General features: G+C 43.5%; 1 protein-coding gene across 1 annotated transcript in view; it reads right to left on the bottom strand.

Annotated features, from left to right (window-relative positions):
• KCNK17 (potassium two pore domain channel subfamily K member 17) overlaps positions 1-18582 on the bottom strand; it is a 90144-nt gene that overhangs the window by 10251 nt on the left and 61311 nt on the right. Inside the window, exons 3-4 of the mRNA XM_082249313.1 lie at positions 16416-16582; positions 9149-9317 (exon numbers count right to left, since the gene is read on the bottom strand). Coding sequence (XP_082105439.1) covers positions 9149-9317; positions 16416-16582 — 336 coding nt within the window. The remainder of the gene's footprint in view (positions 1-9148; positions 9318-16415; positions 16583-18582) is intronic.

Genomic DNA, 18582 nt, shown 5'->3' with positions numbered 1-18582 from the left:
CATGCCAGGTCGTTGATTGGTACAGACGATGATGTTTGCCAAAGACACAGCGATTGGATGGGTCATCTCTCCTTAGAGTCCAGTTCTGGATGGAACCCCTCATTGAATCGGATCCCTCTTCAGGAATCAAGCTGCGAGACGCCCCAGATTCTTGTTGACGGAGAGGAAGATTTGTTTCTACAGATCTTTGTGCATTTGATCCAAGGAAATCCATTGAGAGAAATCGCACTACCTCCTGTTTTCAGTTGAAGGAGATGTGAGAATGGTGCATTGCACATATGAGCAAACCTCAGTCTGGGTGTATGACACTCTAGACCATGCTGAAACCATTCATTATCCAACCAACATCCAAGGTTGAACGTCCAAACAGATTTCTCTGATTCCCGATTGCCAACATTGTTTTACTGCGCTTTGAATGGTAGTTGCTAATGCCATTGCAGCAGTTAATTTCTGTCTCCATTAACACTTTGCAAGCTGGAGATGCAGATTTCAAGGAACATTTGCGTTTCTTTACCAGGAGATCAGAATTCAAAGAGACTAAATAGGAACAGTTTGTGACATAGCTAACACCAGCAAAGTCGCTACGAACTGACATTTTGAACTGATTTTTTTTTCTCAATTTCATTTTTACCGCTTTACTTAAAAGTTATGAACAATTCCCAATATGAACTATTCTCTTAAAAAAAAAGAGAACAAGACATTTTTTTTTTTCTCTTTTGCTACTCCTTAAAAAGCTTTCTTTCCAGATAGGCCTAAGTTGCTCACTTGTCTACTGGGAAGAAAGGGGGGGATATGTCGGGGTTATTGGGGGTTGATTAAAATAATAATAGGTAAAAAGAAAAATGATTTTAAAAGCCATGTATATTTCATATTATGCATATAAGAGATTCTGAACAGGATGGCGTCCATCTTGTTTTTAAGGTGAAACAAAGTTCATATATACTTGTTAAACAAAATGTCTCGTACAAGCTTACAAGAGAGCATAGAATTTCAACAATAGGGTCCTATACTTTCAGCAGACATTTCTATTTTCTTTTGTCATAAATAAGATTTCTTTTGACATCTCGATCAGATAAAACTTAGTCAGTCTGACGCTATGTTAAGGGGGGATATCTCAGTCTGTCTATAAGTATATAACAATTGACAATACCCCAGTATATTCTAGCAGACATTTAAGATGAACCACATAAGTTTTTATAGAAAACATCATCATATGTAAGATGTATATTAACGCTAATACATTGTATTCTTATTAATATAGAAGTGTGAACTTGATACTTATATAATATTAGATATATAATATATATATATAAGTATACTTTTCTATGATGTGTAAGGACTTGTGCGTCTTAAAAACAAATTACTTCATGTTAAGGCATGTGGTAGGAGTGTTTATATAAGAATTGCTTTTGGCTAGTTTAGTGCTCAAGGTGTCGTAAATATACCAAACTAGTCTATGTCTGACAGCCCTAAGACATGGTCAAATAAGTAATGGCTTCTCACTAGCCGACAGGTCAGTAGGTCATCAGATAACATGGTGGAAATTATGTTACATACAGAATCTAATGAACGGTACGATACTGCCCTCTGAAGGCGAAATACCAGGTGCAGTCTTGAGATAATTTTAGATATTCCAATATAAAAATATTATATTGTGTTAAATAATATAATTATTGGAATGGCATTACTTGCCCAGGTGAATTATGGAGATACAGGTGGACATTTATGTATGTACTGGTAGTCTGGAGAAAGTTTTATGTTGTGTTATATGATTAATCTTACATATAGAGGAATCATCCTTAATTTTATTAGACCAAGTATGGGGTTAATTATCAAAAGGGGTGTGTCTCTGACCTCACTAGTTTAGGTATAGAATATCCCAACCAATAGGGATAATGTTTCATCCCTCTGGGTTTTACTTATGGTAATTTTTATAGCTCTTTGTTCTTACCATATAAAAGACCAACCCAGATGAGAGAGAGGACATCACTTTACACTACTGACAACACACCTCACACTTACACCACACACGCTATTACATTTTTCAATAGACTCATGCAGACATACTCCCTGATCCACATCATTCATCTGAAACTTGAAGGGAATCCACCATCTTAAGAAAGGCATCCATCTTAGGACTCTAGCGGCCATCTTAAGTGTGGTAATTATGCCTTGCTATGTTATTTGATTTTATTCAACAATTGTTTATTCCTTCCTTATATGTTTTATATTGCATATTTAAGGGTAATGAGATTACAATCCCAGCCGTATAAGCCATGGTATATTTTTCTCTAAAAAGCTGATTTTTGTTTTTATACATTTTTATTAATATCAGATTAAGTGCATTATTTGCAATTTTAAGTCTTCCGTTTTGCATGGCTTATTCTCATTCCTTCTGCAGTGGAATGACTTTGGGCCCTGTGATTCGCAGACCATTGTAGTCTGTTTATATAGAACATTAATTTATGGCTTATACTATACCTGGGAAGAAATGGTAATCTTGCTTTTACTTTGGTTTCACTTTCACTTTGTTTTAGTTTCACTTTGTTTCACTTTGTTTTAGTTTCACTTTCATTATTGAGCTAAACATCACATTGCATTAATTATTTGAAGTTAGTATATTTTATGCAGAGTTATCTTTTTGTGTCACTTCTTGTTTGATCATATATCGTGTTTGCATGTCTTGAGAATAAATATTTTTATATATATTCCACGCTGTAGACTGTACTCACTAAGATTGGTATATGCTTTTAAAAAGAAATTAATCAATTAAAAAGAATTCACGACATTGATTTATGGCAATAGGTGAAGACTCTCCTTTTTCACAGATCTTTGCTTATTAACCATAAATAAATACACTGCTATATTCAGAGCAGTATAAATATTCTGACATAAGTACTGTACGAGCGCAAGATATTTATTATTAAATATTCTTACACCACCAGTTACATCCTTACCGGGCTCCCCTATTGCTTGGGAGAGCCCAGTAAAGGCACCCCCCTACGTCACTTGTAAAAGTAATCTGTTTAGCCAATCACCGGCTGAAAAACTGATACCATGGTCTTCGCTGCAGCAATGACCGAGATATCACCTATCCTATCCAGCGACGTGCCGTTACGTCGCTGGATGGGAAACAGCAAAAGTATTTGGACCTTTCATTTATACATTGTGAGATTCGTATCAAGTGTAGAGCGTTTAAAGGACGCCACCACTCGCTTTTTCTTTCCATTTATGGCTTTCCTCGCCCATGTTTATTAAAGGAAAGGTCATCAAGCAGAAAAATAACAGGGTTTCCCTCGCGGGGGTTTCAGCATTTCAATCCTCAGCAAAAATAAACGATTATTCAGCCTTCCTGGCTTGATCTTGCAGCCCTCCTGGCTTGTACTTGCAGCACTGCTGCTGTGGCCTCAAACTCCAGGCCTTTGCCTGTCTCCCACAGACTTCACTCACCCAACAGGGTGCACACGGATAGCAACCTTGTGCTGCACTGACTCCTACATGGAGCCCTCCTGCAGACCTGGAAGCTCTGGCAGCCAACTGCGGCCTCTCTATCTCTCTCTCAGGAATGGTGGGAGCCCTCCTGACTCCCACACAGACCTTGTGTCTGCCAGTTGGAGTCCTCCTGACTCTCTTGGGCCAGACCTCGTGTCTGCCTGGGTGCAGCTGTCTCCAACTGGGAGCTCTGAGTGCTAAACTGTTTCCCATCCATCAGCATTCATGTACTTCCTTTGTGGAGACACTCAGACACTCAGGTTGAGTAGTGTTAGGAAGTGTTAGGACTGCAAGATACACAGGGTGCCTTGTTGTTGGCCTTGCAGCTTATACATGCGTTTGCAAATGTGTGTTAACTAAACCCCTGTTTTTAACCCAAGTTGTTAGACAGGTATATTTTGTTTATTAGCAGACTGGTGGGTAAGTAAACTAGGGACCGGCTGGTTCCCACACACCTTCTATAATCCCCCTTGCTTTTCAATTTTATTGTCTATAGGGATGGAGATGCTGAGCAGTGCTCGCCAGTGTCTCATCTAAAGTCCCAAAACTGCCCATTTTTTGTACCTTGTCAAGGATGGAGACGCTTGCTTTACAGGCGGGTGTCTCACTCAAAGTCCCCCTTTTTACTAAAGGGATGGGGGTGTGTGTTTCCCAGCTGATCCCTTTTAGTTTGCACCCTATGGCTATTACATAGCCATTCTTTTTTCATTATCAGTCATGGATTGGAGCATGTTGGGGGAGGATTGGCCGATCTCCAAGCCCATCTGTTTCCCATCCATCCATCAGCATTCATGTGCTTCCATTGTAGAGACACTCAGACACTCAGGTTGAGTAGTGTTAGGAAGTGTTAGGACTGCAAGATACACAGGGTGCTTTGTTGTTGGCCTTGCAGCTTATACATGCGTTTGCAAATGTGTGTTAACTAAACCCCTGTTTTTAACCCAAGTTGTTAGACAGGTTTATTTGGTTTATTAGCAGACCGGTGGGCAAGTATATCAAACTAGGGCACGGCTGGTTCCCACACACCTTCTATAATCCCCCTTGCTTTTCAATTTTACTGTGTGCCTAAACTTGGAATAATATGAACCCAGCCCACAGGTGTGCAATCAGCAGGCCTGTCTTAACCAAAACCAGGCGTAGATTGCTAACACACACAGTGACCCGGGGTCACCTTCCTACAACATGTTTATATGCTGAAGGTGAAAATCCATTTCTCAAAGCACATTGAGGGACAAGGGAATTCAATGACTGTTGGGTTATTCTGCCACTTACAGGAGGATTTGGACACTGGCAAATAAAAAATCAGTGACCAATCTGATAGAACTCCTCCTACTCCCATACAGTTTGGTGGAAAAGCAGTTCTAAGAGCATAATCATAGACACCGAGGGGTGAGACCTGTATCCCTCAATAAATGCAAAAGATTAGCTAACAAAAAATAAGGACATTACATCCAAAACTGGTTTTAGACAAAGACTCAAACATCCACTTGGTAGAACTTGGAGAGCTTTACCAGAAGACCAGGTGCAAATACATGAGACAGTAGCCTGATGTCAAAATGCTCAAGCAATCATGGATGTAGTAGAGTGCACCTTGACAGGAAAGGGAGGAACCTTATCTGAAGGACCATAGGAAGAAAATGATGATCTTTCTGAGCCACTGAGAAGTGGCAAGACCAGAAATGGCCTTTTATGGGAACCATCAGCAATGAGAAGTAGAGAGACAGTCTTTCTAATGAAAGCAGTAGCTGCAAGGTAAACAGATACAGCATGGACTACATCCAAGCAATAGAAGGAGATAAACTGGAGCCGGTGTTCTGCCGAAAACTCCAACTTGCCGAGAACTCCAACGACGTTATTTCCAGTGACTGTACACCAGAAATAATTAGAGATTTCGATCACTTACTGTTTTCACAGAACAATAGCAGCCTTTACACTCCGGTAGATGCTATAATTAGGAAGCTGGCGGACAATGTGACTCTGGCAACCATCTTGGGTCAGGCAGAGTCTATTTAAGACCCTGGCTCCCGGGCTTGGAGTGCACTTTGCATGTGGGTAATGTCACTCATCTGTCAGGGACAATGCTTAGAAGCAGGGAGAGGTTCCAGATGAGTAGGGAAAAGGCAGGGACACACCATCCTTCCTGGAAGCCTTCCCACTTGGGTATGGACCAGCCAGAAAGACCAGGATTCATCCCACAATTTCCTTTCTTGCATCAAAGTCTTCCTTCCATATGCAAACATAGACCTTGTGGGAAATGGACTATCTCACTTTCAGCATTGTTTGAATTACAGATTCCTAGGCTAAACCTTAGGCGTATTCTCTTGGGATTGATGGTTACTTTTGCTAGCATTGGCATCCTTGTCGAGGGTGTGTAGGCTAACTCTGAAGAGATGCTTTCCCTCAAAGAGCATGTGAAGCAGGTGCTTTGTTTACATGTTGGTTCTGTTGCCCAGCCCATTAGCCAGAGTTCTCCTCATGTTCACGGACAGGTGGCATATACTGTATGTAGCACCCTCCCAGATAGGTTGCTAGCTAGGTTAGGTAAATTTAGTTCTTCTAGCTGTCCTGTAATCAGTAGAGCAGCTTGTAATTACTTTGGGTTGCTCTGGACTAGCAGGCTTAAGTTTTGGTTGCTTCCCCCTGTCTTCTGGAGACTTCCAGAATATGGCAGGTGGGAAAGTCAAATGAGCGGCCTAAATATTTATGTGATTCCTGCCATACCCTGAGGAAGGGTGCCCAGAGGGTGGCTGGGAGAGTGCATAAATAGTTTTTAGCCTAAGACAGCATGGTTCTTGGAGAAGTGAATGTTGCTGTCTGCCTGTCTGCAGCTACATTAGTGGGAAATTAACCTGGGACAAAATCACCAGCCATTGTGGGGGTAAGCGTTCAATATACAAATGAGATGGGAGACTCTAACAATCCATCCAAACAGTAGTTCAAGGCTGCAGGAATGAGCTCCAGACACTCCCTAATTAAAGATTGAGATTACATGGCAGCTAAATCCTTTTTAATGGCTTTAGCCCAGTCCAGTAAACTAAAGTTTGGAAGATCAAAGTTGCTGCCAGAGCAGGTTGCAAGGCAGGACCTACCTGAGAGAACATGGTCTTTGAAAAGGCCTTCAAATATTTGTCAATAGGGTCCTTAAACACAGGTGCAGTCTCTACAGCAGGGGTCTCCAAGCTTTCTAAACAAAGAGCCAGTTTACTGTTCTTTAGACTTTAGGGGGGCCGGGCTATGGCCAGTGGGAGAAGAAAATGTCCTGGCCAGTGGCGGCCGGTGTACTGAGGGCGCAATCCATGCGTCCGGCCCCCTAATCTGCATGCAGGGGCGCCAGACACATGGAGCTTAATGTTTTTTTTTTTTAAATCACCTGATTAGAGCCAGAGGCTCTAATAGTGTGATGCAAAGGGTGGAGCCGGGGCTCAGAGAAGTGCGCCCCGAGCCCACCCATTGTGTGACAATAGCGAATGAAAATTCGCTATTGTCACACGATCCTCCTCCTGGCCAATCAGGAAGTGCGTCCGATACGCACTTCTCGATTGGCCGCAAGGCAAACCCCATGCCACTGGCCGAGGAGGAGGCGGGAGGACTGAAGGAGACGATGCCGGGACACTGATGAGAAGCCGCCCGCCGCCGCTGCTGCTCCAGGTAAGTAAGGGGGCACGCATGCTGATCTCTGCATTGGGGGAATGTATGCTGGTCACTGCATTGAAGGGGGCACGCACGCTGATCTCTGCATTGGGGGCATGTATGCTGGTCACTGCATTGAAGGGGGCACGCACGCTGATCTCTGCATTGAAGGGGGCATGTATGCTGGTCACTGCATTGAAGGGGGCACGCACGCTGATCTCTGCATTGAAGGGGGCATGTACGCTGGTCACTGCATTGAAAGGGGGCATGTATGCTGGTCACTGCATTGAAAGGGGGCATGTACGCTGGTCACTGCATTAAAAGGGGGCATGTATGCTGGTCACTGCATTGAAGGGGGCATGTATGCTGCTCACTGCATTGAAAGGGGGCACGCTGGTCTATCTGCATTGAAAGGGGGCACGCTGGTCTCTCTGCATTGAAAGGGGGCACGCTGGTCTCTCTGCATTGAAAGGGGCACGCTGGTCTCTCTGCATTGAAAGGGGGCACGCTGGTCTCTCTGCATTGAAAGGGGCATGCTGGTCTCTCTGTATTGAAAGGGGGCATGCTGGTTATTCTGCATTGAAAGGGGGCACACTATACCTTATTTACTGAAGGCCCCTTTCACACTTTTGCGACCTCAAAGTCACGCAATTTTTTACAGTGTTTTTTGCCGCAAAGCAACGCCTATTACATTTTTCTGTTTGCGACCCCCCCCCCAAAAAATTTTGAGCACCAGCCGCCACTGGTCCTGGCATCAGTAGGAGTAAACAAACCCCCATCATTGGTATTGGGGGGAATAATAGTATCCCATCATTGGAATCAATAGCAGAAGTAGTGCCCCATTATCAATGTCAGTGGGAGGAATAGTGTCCCATCATTGGTATCAATAGGAGGAATAGTGCCCCATCATTGGTGTCAGTGAGAGAAATAGTACCCCATCATTGTTATCAATGCTAGGGATAGAACCCCATCATTGGTAATAATGGGTGGAATAGTACCCCATCATTGGTACCAATAGGAGGAATAGTGCCCCATCATTGGTGTCAGTAAGAAGACTAATGCCCCATCATTGGTGTCAGTGAGTGGACTAGTGCCCCATTGTTGGTGTCAGGAACTATGTCCTACTGTTGCAGACAATGGGGGGAGTAATTCCCTAAGGGCCGCATTCAGCCTCCGGGCCGCAGACTGGAGACCAATGCTCTACAGAGATGGTTAAGACTTTGTTAAGTTGGGAAACTGCTGGATCCACAGTGTCAGGGCACATCTCAGCACAGAGGGGAGCGTGTGCCTGCTCATAGAACCAGCATCTCTGCCAGTATCTTGCATGGGTATGATCGGTTGCAAAGAAATGCATGCAGATGTATGGTTTGCCTGCTAAAACATGCTGAAATGCAAAGGTGGTCTGGAGTTCTGCAGTGGAGGTCAGAGAGAGAAGACCTGTTCTCTGGAGCTGTGACGCAAATAGGCCCACGTGACCAAGAAGTGAATTCTCTTCTGAGGAAACAAATACAGGGAGCTTGTCCCCCCGGGGTATCTGAGAGAAGGAAACGCTGAGAGACTCTGTCATGAGGTTTCTATATAGCAATGTGTGCACCAACTGGAGACTCCCAGAGACCCATAAAGGGATGATGTTGAAACATATTATATCTCTGCTACAATAAATGCTTCTAACCTTCCTGTTGGCAAACTTCTTTAGAATGTACACTGAGCTAGGCATGCACAGCTCAGTGTACAGTCTCAGCTTGCCTCGTTGTTAGGATGATTTAACTCCCATACAGATCCCAGGATGGCCGTTTAAGATAGCCGAAGATGTGGAACCCAGAAGCAGACCAGCCAAGGGTGTTGGCAAGAAAGTTTGTGGGTGTTACATCACTGGAGGAGAGGTGAGCATATCAGACTTAAGTTCTGCTTCAAGGACTAAACATTTCTCCCATATCCCAACTGTCACCAAAACCATGGCCACAGCTGCCACACCATTAGCATGATGTTGGCTCATAAACACAAACATCTCGTTTTCTGTACTTACCAATGACATAATCTCCAAAGCCAATGGTGCTGAGTGTGATGAAGGAGTAGTAGAACCCCTCCTCGTATGTCCAGCCTTCCACCGACTGGAAGAGAATAGGGGGCAGCAGGAAGAAGAGGAGAAGGCCTGCAATCAACGCACAAGAGCTGGAGAAGAGCTTCACCATTTTCTGTAAGACACAACCAGAGATATTGGTGTTAAGGTGGATGACTCAGTGCTGGGTTAGGAACTTTAGGGCCCATTCACACCATAAAACCCACTATAACACATGGCAATGCTCTGTAGGTGCCTGTTGTGGTGTGGCAAAGTTAATTGGGCCCCAACACACATCTTCAGTGCGCTGCAGCACACACACACTCATATGCTCTGTCCTTCATCTTTTCACCTAAAACATTGCACAGGACCTGTTATTTGTAGGTGTGTTGAGAACCCATTCATTTTGAATTGGCTGCCTAATTCAATGCACCACAATGCAGATAAATGAATGCACTGCAGCTCACTGTGTTATGGTGTGAATGGGCTCTAAAGATTAGAACAAAGCTTAAAAAAAATATTATTTGGCTGAGACTGTGGGGTTGATTTACTAAAACTGGAGCACTCTGAATCTGGTGCAGCTGTGCATGGTAGCCAATCAGCTTCTAACTTCAGCTTGTTCAATGAAGCTTTGACAATAAAACCTGGAAGCTGATTGGTTACTACAGCTGCACCAGATTCTGTGTGCACCAGTTTTAGTAAATCAACCCCACAGTGTTAATTTTGACATTGAATTTTGATTTAGTTTTTTGGTCATAGTCTTTTGACTAAAATGCCATTTTAGTTTTAGTCATATTTTAGTCATCTGCAATTGGATTAGTCATTTTTTTAGTCGATGAAATGAACACTGCTGAGACAGAGACGTTAAGTTACTTTTTCTTATCAATTGATATATAGAAAAGAGGCTATCTCTACAAATTTATAACAGATACAAAGCACCACGTCCCTAGTAAATATTATAACGTGAAAGATTTTTTGGGGGTGCCACAAGGGGGGACTTTTCAATTGGGGTGCTTAAGTATTCCTTGATATATAAAGTAAGACTAGAGAAAATTTATTTTTAGTAAAAAAACATGAAAAAAATTTTTTATTCTGAAACAACAGTAAAAAGTATACTGTAATTGAAAGGATTACAATATACTGTACAAAACTGAATTGTATTAAAAACATATACAGTAAACAGCCATACAGTATCATACAAATATATATATACTCTCCTAACACAAGGGTAGATGGTATATATGCTTTATACCCAGTTGCATCCACAATGGATGGTCTTTGTGCAGGAGGCGTAGTGGCCCACAGCCATTAACCCAACATGTTTCGCGGCACTGCCGCCGCTTCTTCAGGGGTATCTTTGAGGGTATCACATAGATATATTTGTCATGAAAATAACGACTTAAATGGGAATTTTCATGACAAATATATCTATGTGATACCCTCAAAGATACCCCTGAAGAAGCGGCGGCAGTGCCGCGAAACATGTTGGGTTAATGGCTGTGGGCCACTACGCCTCCTGCACAAAGACCATCCATTGTGGATGCAACTGGGTATAAAGCATATATACCATCTACCCTTGTGTTAGGAGAGTATATATATATTTGTATGATACTGTATGGCTGTTTACTGTATATGTTTTTAATACAATTCAGTTTTGTACAGTATATTGTAATCCTTTCAATTACAGTATACTTTTTACTGTTGTTTCAGAATAAAAAATTTTTTTCATGTTTTTTTACTAAAAATAAATTTTCTCTAGTCTTACTTTATATATCAAGGAATACTTAAGCACCCCAATTGAAAAGTCCCCCCTTGTGGCACCCCCAAAAAATCTTTCACGTTATCAATTGATATAATGAATTTTGCATCTCTTCTTATACCTCCTGACTTTTTACTAACTTTAAGGCTCGTACACACTTATATATCACACAATATCCACCGATTTTTCTCTCTCATGCTCAGCGGTCAGTTGACAGTGCATAAATGTTCACGAAATTTCTCGTCCGATTTTTTTTTGGGACATTTGTTCCTAGATTTTCGGGTCGTCAGCAACTTCAGATCATGCGCGGTCTTTCGTATCAGATTTTTCACGGGTGTACTGCATACACATTAAACGAAAATTGGTCGTTGGGGGACAGACGATAAAAATTTTGGTGTTTGTCCCTCCGTTTTTTTTTTAAAATGTCGGCATCGGCTGCTGAAAGTTGTGTAGACACTAGCTGAAAATCGTACGATTTTACCTCGGATGGGAATTTTCGGCAGATTTTCTACTAGTGTGTACCCCACTTAACCCAACTTTCACCTCAGCTGCCCCTTCATTCAGAGCTTCTTTAACCACTTTGCCACTGAGTACCGTAGTACTACTGCGGCAAAGTGGCTCGTTATCGTCTGACGACGTAGACCTACGTCGTCAGACACTCCCCCTTGTGGGCGGCGCTCGCGCGCCGCCGGAGGCTCGCTCCCGCTGTATTCAGTCACAGCGGGAGTCGGGCCAGGGGAGGAGCAGCGGCTGCTCTGCCCCGATCGTCGGGGATCTAGTGTGGAGATCCGCCCTCTGTGTGTAAACACAAGCGGGCGGATCTCCCAAGTGACAGGCAGGGTCAGATTGCAGTGTTCAGCATAGCTGGACATCCGATCTGTCCCTGGCTCACACAGTCACCTCCCCCCCCCCCCACACGTCAGTAAGCACCAGGCATACATTAACCCCTCCCTCTCCAATAAAATTAACCCCTTCCCTGCCAGTGTCATTTGTACAGTAACAGTGCATATATATAGCACTGATTACTGCAGTAATGTCACTGGTACCCCCAAAAGTGTCAAAAATGTCAGTCAAGGGTCCGATCTGTCCGCCGCAATGTCGCAGTCCCACAAAATAAATCGCAGATCGCCGCCATTACTCGTTAAAAAAAAAACACCAAAAATGACAGAAATCTTTCCTTTAGTTAGTAAACGCAATAACTTTTGCGCAAACCAATCAAAATACGCTTATTGTGAATTTTTTTACCAAACATAGGTAGCAGAAAACAAATTGGCCAAAAATTTAAAAAAAATTTTGATTTTTACATTTTTTTGGGGGGAATTTCATATAAAAAAATGTGAAAAATATTGTTGTTTTTTCAAAATTTACCCTATTTTTGTTTATAGTGCAAAAAGTGAAAATCGCACAGGTGATCAAACACCACCAAAAGAAAGCTCTGTTTGTGGTAAAAAAGGACGTAAATTTCGTTTGGGCACGGCGTCGCACGACCGCGCAATTGTCAGTTAAAGTCGCACAGCGCCGAATCGCAAAAAGTGGCCCAGACGTAAGACAGAAAAATGCTCTAGTGGTAAAGTGGTTAACCACTTCAGCTCCAGCAGGTTTACCGCCCTTTATGACCAGGCCATTTTTTTTTTGCGATACGGCACTGAGTTACTTTAACGGACAATTGCGCAGTCGTGCGACGCTGTACCCAAATAAAATTGATGTCCTTTTTTTCCCCACAAATAGAGCTTTCTTTTGGAGGTATCTGATCACTTCTGCAGTTTTTATTTTTTGAGCTATATACAAAAAAAAAAAAAAAAACCAAACAATATTTTGTACTTTTTCCTTTAAAACATATCCAATAAAATATTTTAAAAATCTAATTTCTTCAATTTAGGTCAATTTGTATTCTGCTACAAGTTTTTGATTAAAAAATCCCAGTTTGTGTATATTGGTTGGTTTGCGCAAAAGTTATCACGACTACAAACTATAGTAGATTTTTTTTTATAGTAGTAATGGCGGCGATCAGCGACTTATAGTGTGACTGCGATATTGCGGTGGAGACACCCTGTGACACTTTTTGAGGACCAGTGACACTACTACAGTGATCAGTGAAAAAAAAATGCACTGTTACTATACTAATGGGAAGGGGTTAACATCAGGGTTGATCAAAGGGTTAAATGTGTGCCCTGGGAGTGATTACTAACTGTATGGGGGGGTGCTTTGACTGGGGAAAGACAGAGATCCGTGTTCCTGCCTAGCAGGAGCACAGGATCAGCGCATTCCCCTCTCACAGAACAGTGGTCTGCCTTGTTTACATAGGCAGACCGCCGTTCTGCCTTTCTCTTGAACAATCAACGGGTCTTGGTGGATATCACATCCCCTGGACCCACTGATTGGCTCCCGCTGTGTCTAATCACAGCGGTAGTGGGTCGCTGGCAGCGCACGCACACCCCAGACCCGGAAGTGTTAGATCATGTACTAGGTTCGTGACCTGGCACAGAGCGGCCGTCCTGCCGCAGTATATCTGCGTGGGGTGGTCGCTAAGCGGCTAAACTATGTAACTATGTATGTAACTATGTAACCACGTTGTGTCTGGGTCCATTTTTTTCCTTTTTTCACATACATGTGAAATTCAGCATTTTTTTTGGAAAAAAAATTGCTTAGAGGCCCCAAACATTAAATATTTCCTAAAAGCAGAGGCCGCCGCGTCCTTAAAGCGGAGTTCCACTCAAAAGTGGAACTTCCGCTTTAAGGCCTCCTGACATGCCTGTCATTTTTTTTCTTTTTGGGGGGGAGCAGGTACCTAGATTTGACAGGTACCCGCTCCAACTACTGCTCGGACCGACTAGGCGGCTCGAGCGGAAGTTCTCCTCTCCCTCCTCCCCAACTTCTAGGACACGTCACAGGTCCCAGAAGATTACCCGTTCACTCAGGATGCACAGCGCGACTCACGCATGCGCAATGCGCACCTGGCTGTGAAGCTGTCACAGCCGGGTGCCCACACTAGAAAGGCTGGCGTCGCAGGGAGAAGAGAGAAAGAGCCGAGGCTCCCCCCGGCCGCATCGCTGGATCGTGGGACAGGTGAGTGTGTGTTTATTAAAAGTCAGCAGGTACACTTTTTGTAGCTGCTGACTTTTATTAAACACCAAAATGGGTGGAACTCCGCTTTAACAATGGGGTTGATTTACTAAAACTGGAGAGTGCAAAATCTGGTGCAGTTCTGCATAGAAACCAATCAGCTTTCAGGTTTTATTTTTGTCAAAGCTTAATTGAACAAATTGAAGTTACATTTTCGCCTTCCTCTGGATCAACTGCGGGTATAGGATTGTGTATATGGGATTGTATGGTTGGATTTTCTTTACTGGTTTTTGTTTTTTATTGGTTGAGCCAGATGGACTTGTGTCTTTTTTCAACCTGATTAACTATGTAACTAGTAACTTTCTGCTGTCAGCGGGGATTCCAGGGACTCCCTGGAAGGAAAAGCACCCCCCCCCACCCTCAATTCAAACAAGGTCCTTTGGGTCTGGTATGAATTATAGGGGTACCCCATGCGAAAAAAAAAAATGCATAGGGTACCCCCCTAAAATCCATACCTTGCCCTTAGGTCTGGTATGGATTTTAAGGTGAACTCTGCACAAAAATCCATACCAGATCCTTATCCGAGCATGCAGTTCGGAAGCCCAGGGGAAAAAAATCCTGCCACCTGTAAACATGGGGACAGGGTCACATTGTGACCACACCCCCGTGACATCACCCAGAGACCCTTGTGCATGCAGCCCAGGAAAAAAAAATCCTGCCACCTGCCGAACACAGCCGGTCCCGTCAAGAGATACTCACTTAATGGCAGCTGCTTTTCCCCTACTGTTAAGTAAACATGGGGACAGGGTCACATTGTGACCACACCCCCGTGACATCACCCAGAGACCCTTGTGCATGCAGCCCAGGAAAAAAAAATCCTGCCACCTGCCGAACACAGCCGGTCCCGTCAAGAGATAATCACTGAATGACAGCTGCTTTTCCCCTACTGTTAAGTAAACATTGGGGCGGGGTCACCATGTGACCACACCCCCATGATGTCACCCAGAGACCCCCGTGCATGGCATGCAGCTCAGGAAAAAAAAAATCCTGCCACCTGCCAAACACAGCCAGTCCCGTCAAGAGATACTCACTGAATGACAGCTGCTTTTCCCCTACTGTTAAGTAAACATTGGGGCGGGGTCACCATGTGACCACACCCCATGACATCACCCAGAGACCCCTGTGCATGCAGCCCAGGAAAAAAAAATCCTGCCACCTGCCGAACACAGCCGGTCCCGTCAAGAGATAATCACTGAATGACAGCTGCTTTTCCCCTACTGTTAAGTAAACATTGGGGCGGGGTCACCATGTGACCACACCCCATGACATCACCCAGAGACCCCCCGTGCATGCAGCCCAGGGAAAAAAATCCTGCCGCCTGCCGAACACAGCCGGTCCCATCAAGAGATACTCACTTAATGGCAGCTGCTTTTCCCCTACTGTTAAGTAAACATTGGCGGCGGGGTCACCATGTGGCTACACCCCCATGACGTCACCCAGAGACCCCCTGTGCATGCAGCACAGGGAAAAAAATCCTGCCGCCTGCCGAACACAGCCGGTCCCATCAAGAGATACTCACTTAATGGCAGCTGCTTTTCCCCTACTGTTAAGTAAACATTGGCGGCGGGGTCACCATGTGGCTACACCCCCATGACGTCACCCAGAGACCCCCGCGCATGCTTCAAACATCCAAATGAGACTAATTAATTTCATTGTTTCATTATAATTTATTTTGTATACGTTGAAATGCGCTATTATTGCGATAGGGATACATCCTAATCTCCGAATAGCGAAAATTACATCTGAATTTCGATTCTTGACGAAACGCACCGCACATGTCTAGTATCCTCCTCTGCTCTAAAAATCATGTAATTCATTGATCATGGTTGCCGGGGTTCATGAATTGCGTTGAATGGTTGGACAACATATATGCAACATTCATTGGCAGCGCACAGTCACAATCTCTGGCAACCGCGGTATTTGTAACATTTGATATTCTCCATCTGGCTTCTCCATCTCGGACAGTGCCCCTGCCTCAATCGGGACCCGGTATGGTATGTGCTTATACGTTCCTGATTTTAATCAAATAAACTAAGTTTCCATTTACCGACTACCGTAAATCCTCCTCATTGGATCTTTGGAAGTGTTTTCCTGTGCACTGCCAATGAATGTTGCATACTTTCCAAGCACCTTATCCCATGCCTTTTGGCCGGCAGCAAGGAGACACTGATTGTGACATATTGGAGAGCAATTGCATTCACCCTCCCGCATAAGAGGAACACAGGGAGCGCCTGGAACTTCTTACTTTGACGTTTCTTTTGGACAACACATATGACCCTATCCAGGACAATCTGAGAATTACAATTTGCTGGAAAAGCCACCTAGTATGAATACGGCACCAGACTCTCCCACCTTGCGTTGGATCTTTGTCCCTAGGAAGTCGGCATATCTCTGGACCAAATAGAGCATCTTCTGGCCGATACGGTTCAGCAGGATCATATTTAGCGGAATGCCAATTAGAGCAAAGAAGACACAGAAGATGCGCCCTCCGACCGTGTTGGGGCTCAGATTCCCGTAACCTTCCAAGTGGAGGAAAAAGAAAACACAATGTTAGACCGTCCACCAAGTAAAGCTTTACAAAGAGAACAGAAAAGTCTTTGAGAAGTCCTTCAAAACGTCTACCCTCAGATAGGATCCCCAGTGCAGGCCACAGATCTGATCACATCACATCCAATTAATGTAAGCGATGTCTCGGCATGGAGTCTCGGGATTTTATTACCACCCAACTCTAAATAAATCTGTTCTATTTTAGTTATGGAGTAAAGAAAGCTTTTACTGCTCTATGTGACCTATATAGGACAGAAAGTGACAGATTTGGGTAAAATTTTGAATTGTTGTAGATGTTCTTCGAAACTCTGGCTTCCTTTAGTCAGTCTTTATGTCCAAGGAAATGCCTAAATACCTTCTTATTTTATGACTTTTTTTTGCCTTTTTTATATGCCTGTTTTGTTTTTTTTGTTTTATTCAAAGAGCTCCTAATGTGATACTAAACAGAGAAGTGTTAATTCATTTACACAAATCATATACAGTGAGAGAAAAAAGTATTTGACCCCCTGCTGGTTTTGAATGTTTACCCACTGACAAAGAGATGATCGGTCTATAATTTTAATGGAAGGTTTATTTTAACCACTTAAGCCCCGGAGGATTTTCCTGCTCAAAGACCAGGGCCTATTTTGCGATTCTGCACTGCGTGACTTTAACAGACAATTGCGTGATCATGCAACGCTTTACCCAAATGAAATTGACGTCCTTTTTTCCCCACAAACAGAGCTTTCATTTGTTGGTATTTGATCACCTGTGCGATTTTTACTTTTTGCGCTATAAACAAAAAAGTAGCAAAAATTTTGAAAAAATAACAATATTTTTCACATTTTTTTATATGAAATTCCCCCCCCAAAAAATGTAAAAATCAAAATTTTTCAACATTTTAGGCCAATTTGTTTTCTGCTACATATGTTTGGTAAAAAAAAATCTCAATAAGTGTATTTTGATTGGTTTGCGCAAAAGTTATTCTGTCTACAAACTACGGGAAAGATTTATGTTGTTTTTATTGTTTTGTTTTTTTTTACTAGTAATGGCGGCGATCTGCAATTTTTTTTTTTGCAGGACTGCGACATTGCGGCGGACAGATCGGACCCTTGACTGACATTTTTGACACTTTTGGGGGTACCAGTGACATTTCTACAGTAATCAGTGCTATAAATATGCACTGTTACTGTAAAAATGACACTGGCAGGGAAGGGGATAACTTCACTAGCCACGCCCCCCCACAGTTAGAATCACGCCCCTAGGGATACATTTAACCCACAGATCACCAATAAGGTGATCTGTGGGTTAAATGTATCCCTAGGGGCGTGATTCTAACTGTGGGGGGGTGTGGCTAGTGAGGTAACCACAGAGACATACGATCCTACATAGCAGGATCGTATGGTCACTGCAGTTACATCAGGGAGAATGACAGGCGGCTTCGTTTACATCAGCCATCTGCCTTTCTCCCTCTCCAGCGGGAGATCGCGAGTGACCGGCGGACTTTGGATCCGCCGGTCACTTGCGCAAGGATGTTAGTGAACGAGCGGAGGTAGGAGCGCGCCCCCTAGAGGCTCGTAGGCCTACGTCGGTTTGCCTGTAGGGGGCTGACTGCTGCAGTAAATAGTCGTGCGGTGGTCGGCAAGCGGATAAAAGTGAGAGACAGAATAACAACAAAAATATCCAGAAAAACACATTTCAAAAAAGTTTTAAACTAATTTGCATTTTAATGAGTGAAATAAGTATTTGATCCCCTATCAATCAGGAAGATTTCTGGCTAACAGGTGTTTTCTATACAGGGAAAGAGCTGAGATTAGGAGCACTCTCTAAAAGCGAGTTCTCCTAATCTCAGCTTGTTACCTGTATAAAAGACATCTGTCCATAGAAGCATCCAATCAATCAGATTCCAATCTCTCCACCATGGCCAAGACCAAAGAGCTGTCCAAGGATGTCAGGGAGAAGATTGTAGACCTACACAAGGCTGGAATGGGCT

This window comes from Pelophylax lessonae (assembly GCF_965119305.1).
Source record: "Pelophylax lessonae genome assembly, chromosome: 3".
NCBI lineage: Eukaryota > Metazoa > Chordata > Amphibia > Anura > Ranidae > Pelophylax > Pelophylax lessonae.
The sequence above is the reverse complement of the archived record's forward strand: the minus strand, read 5'-3'. Positions and strand labels throughout refer to the sequence as shown.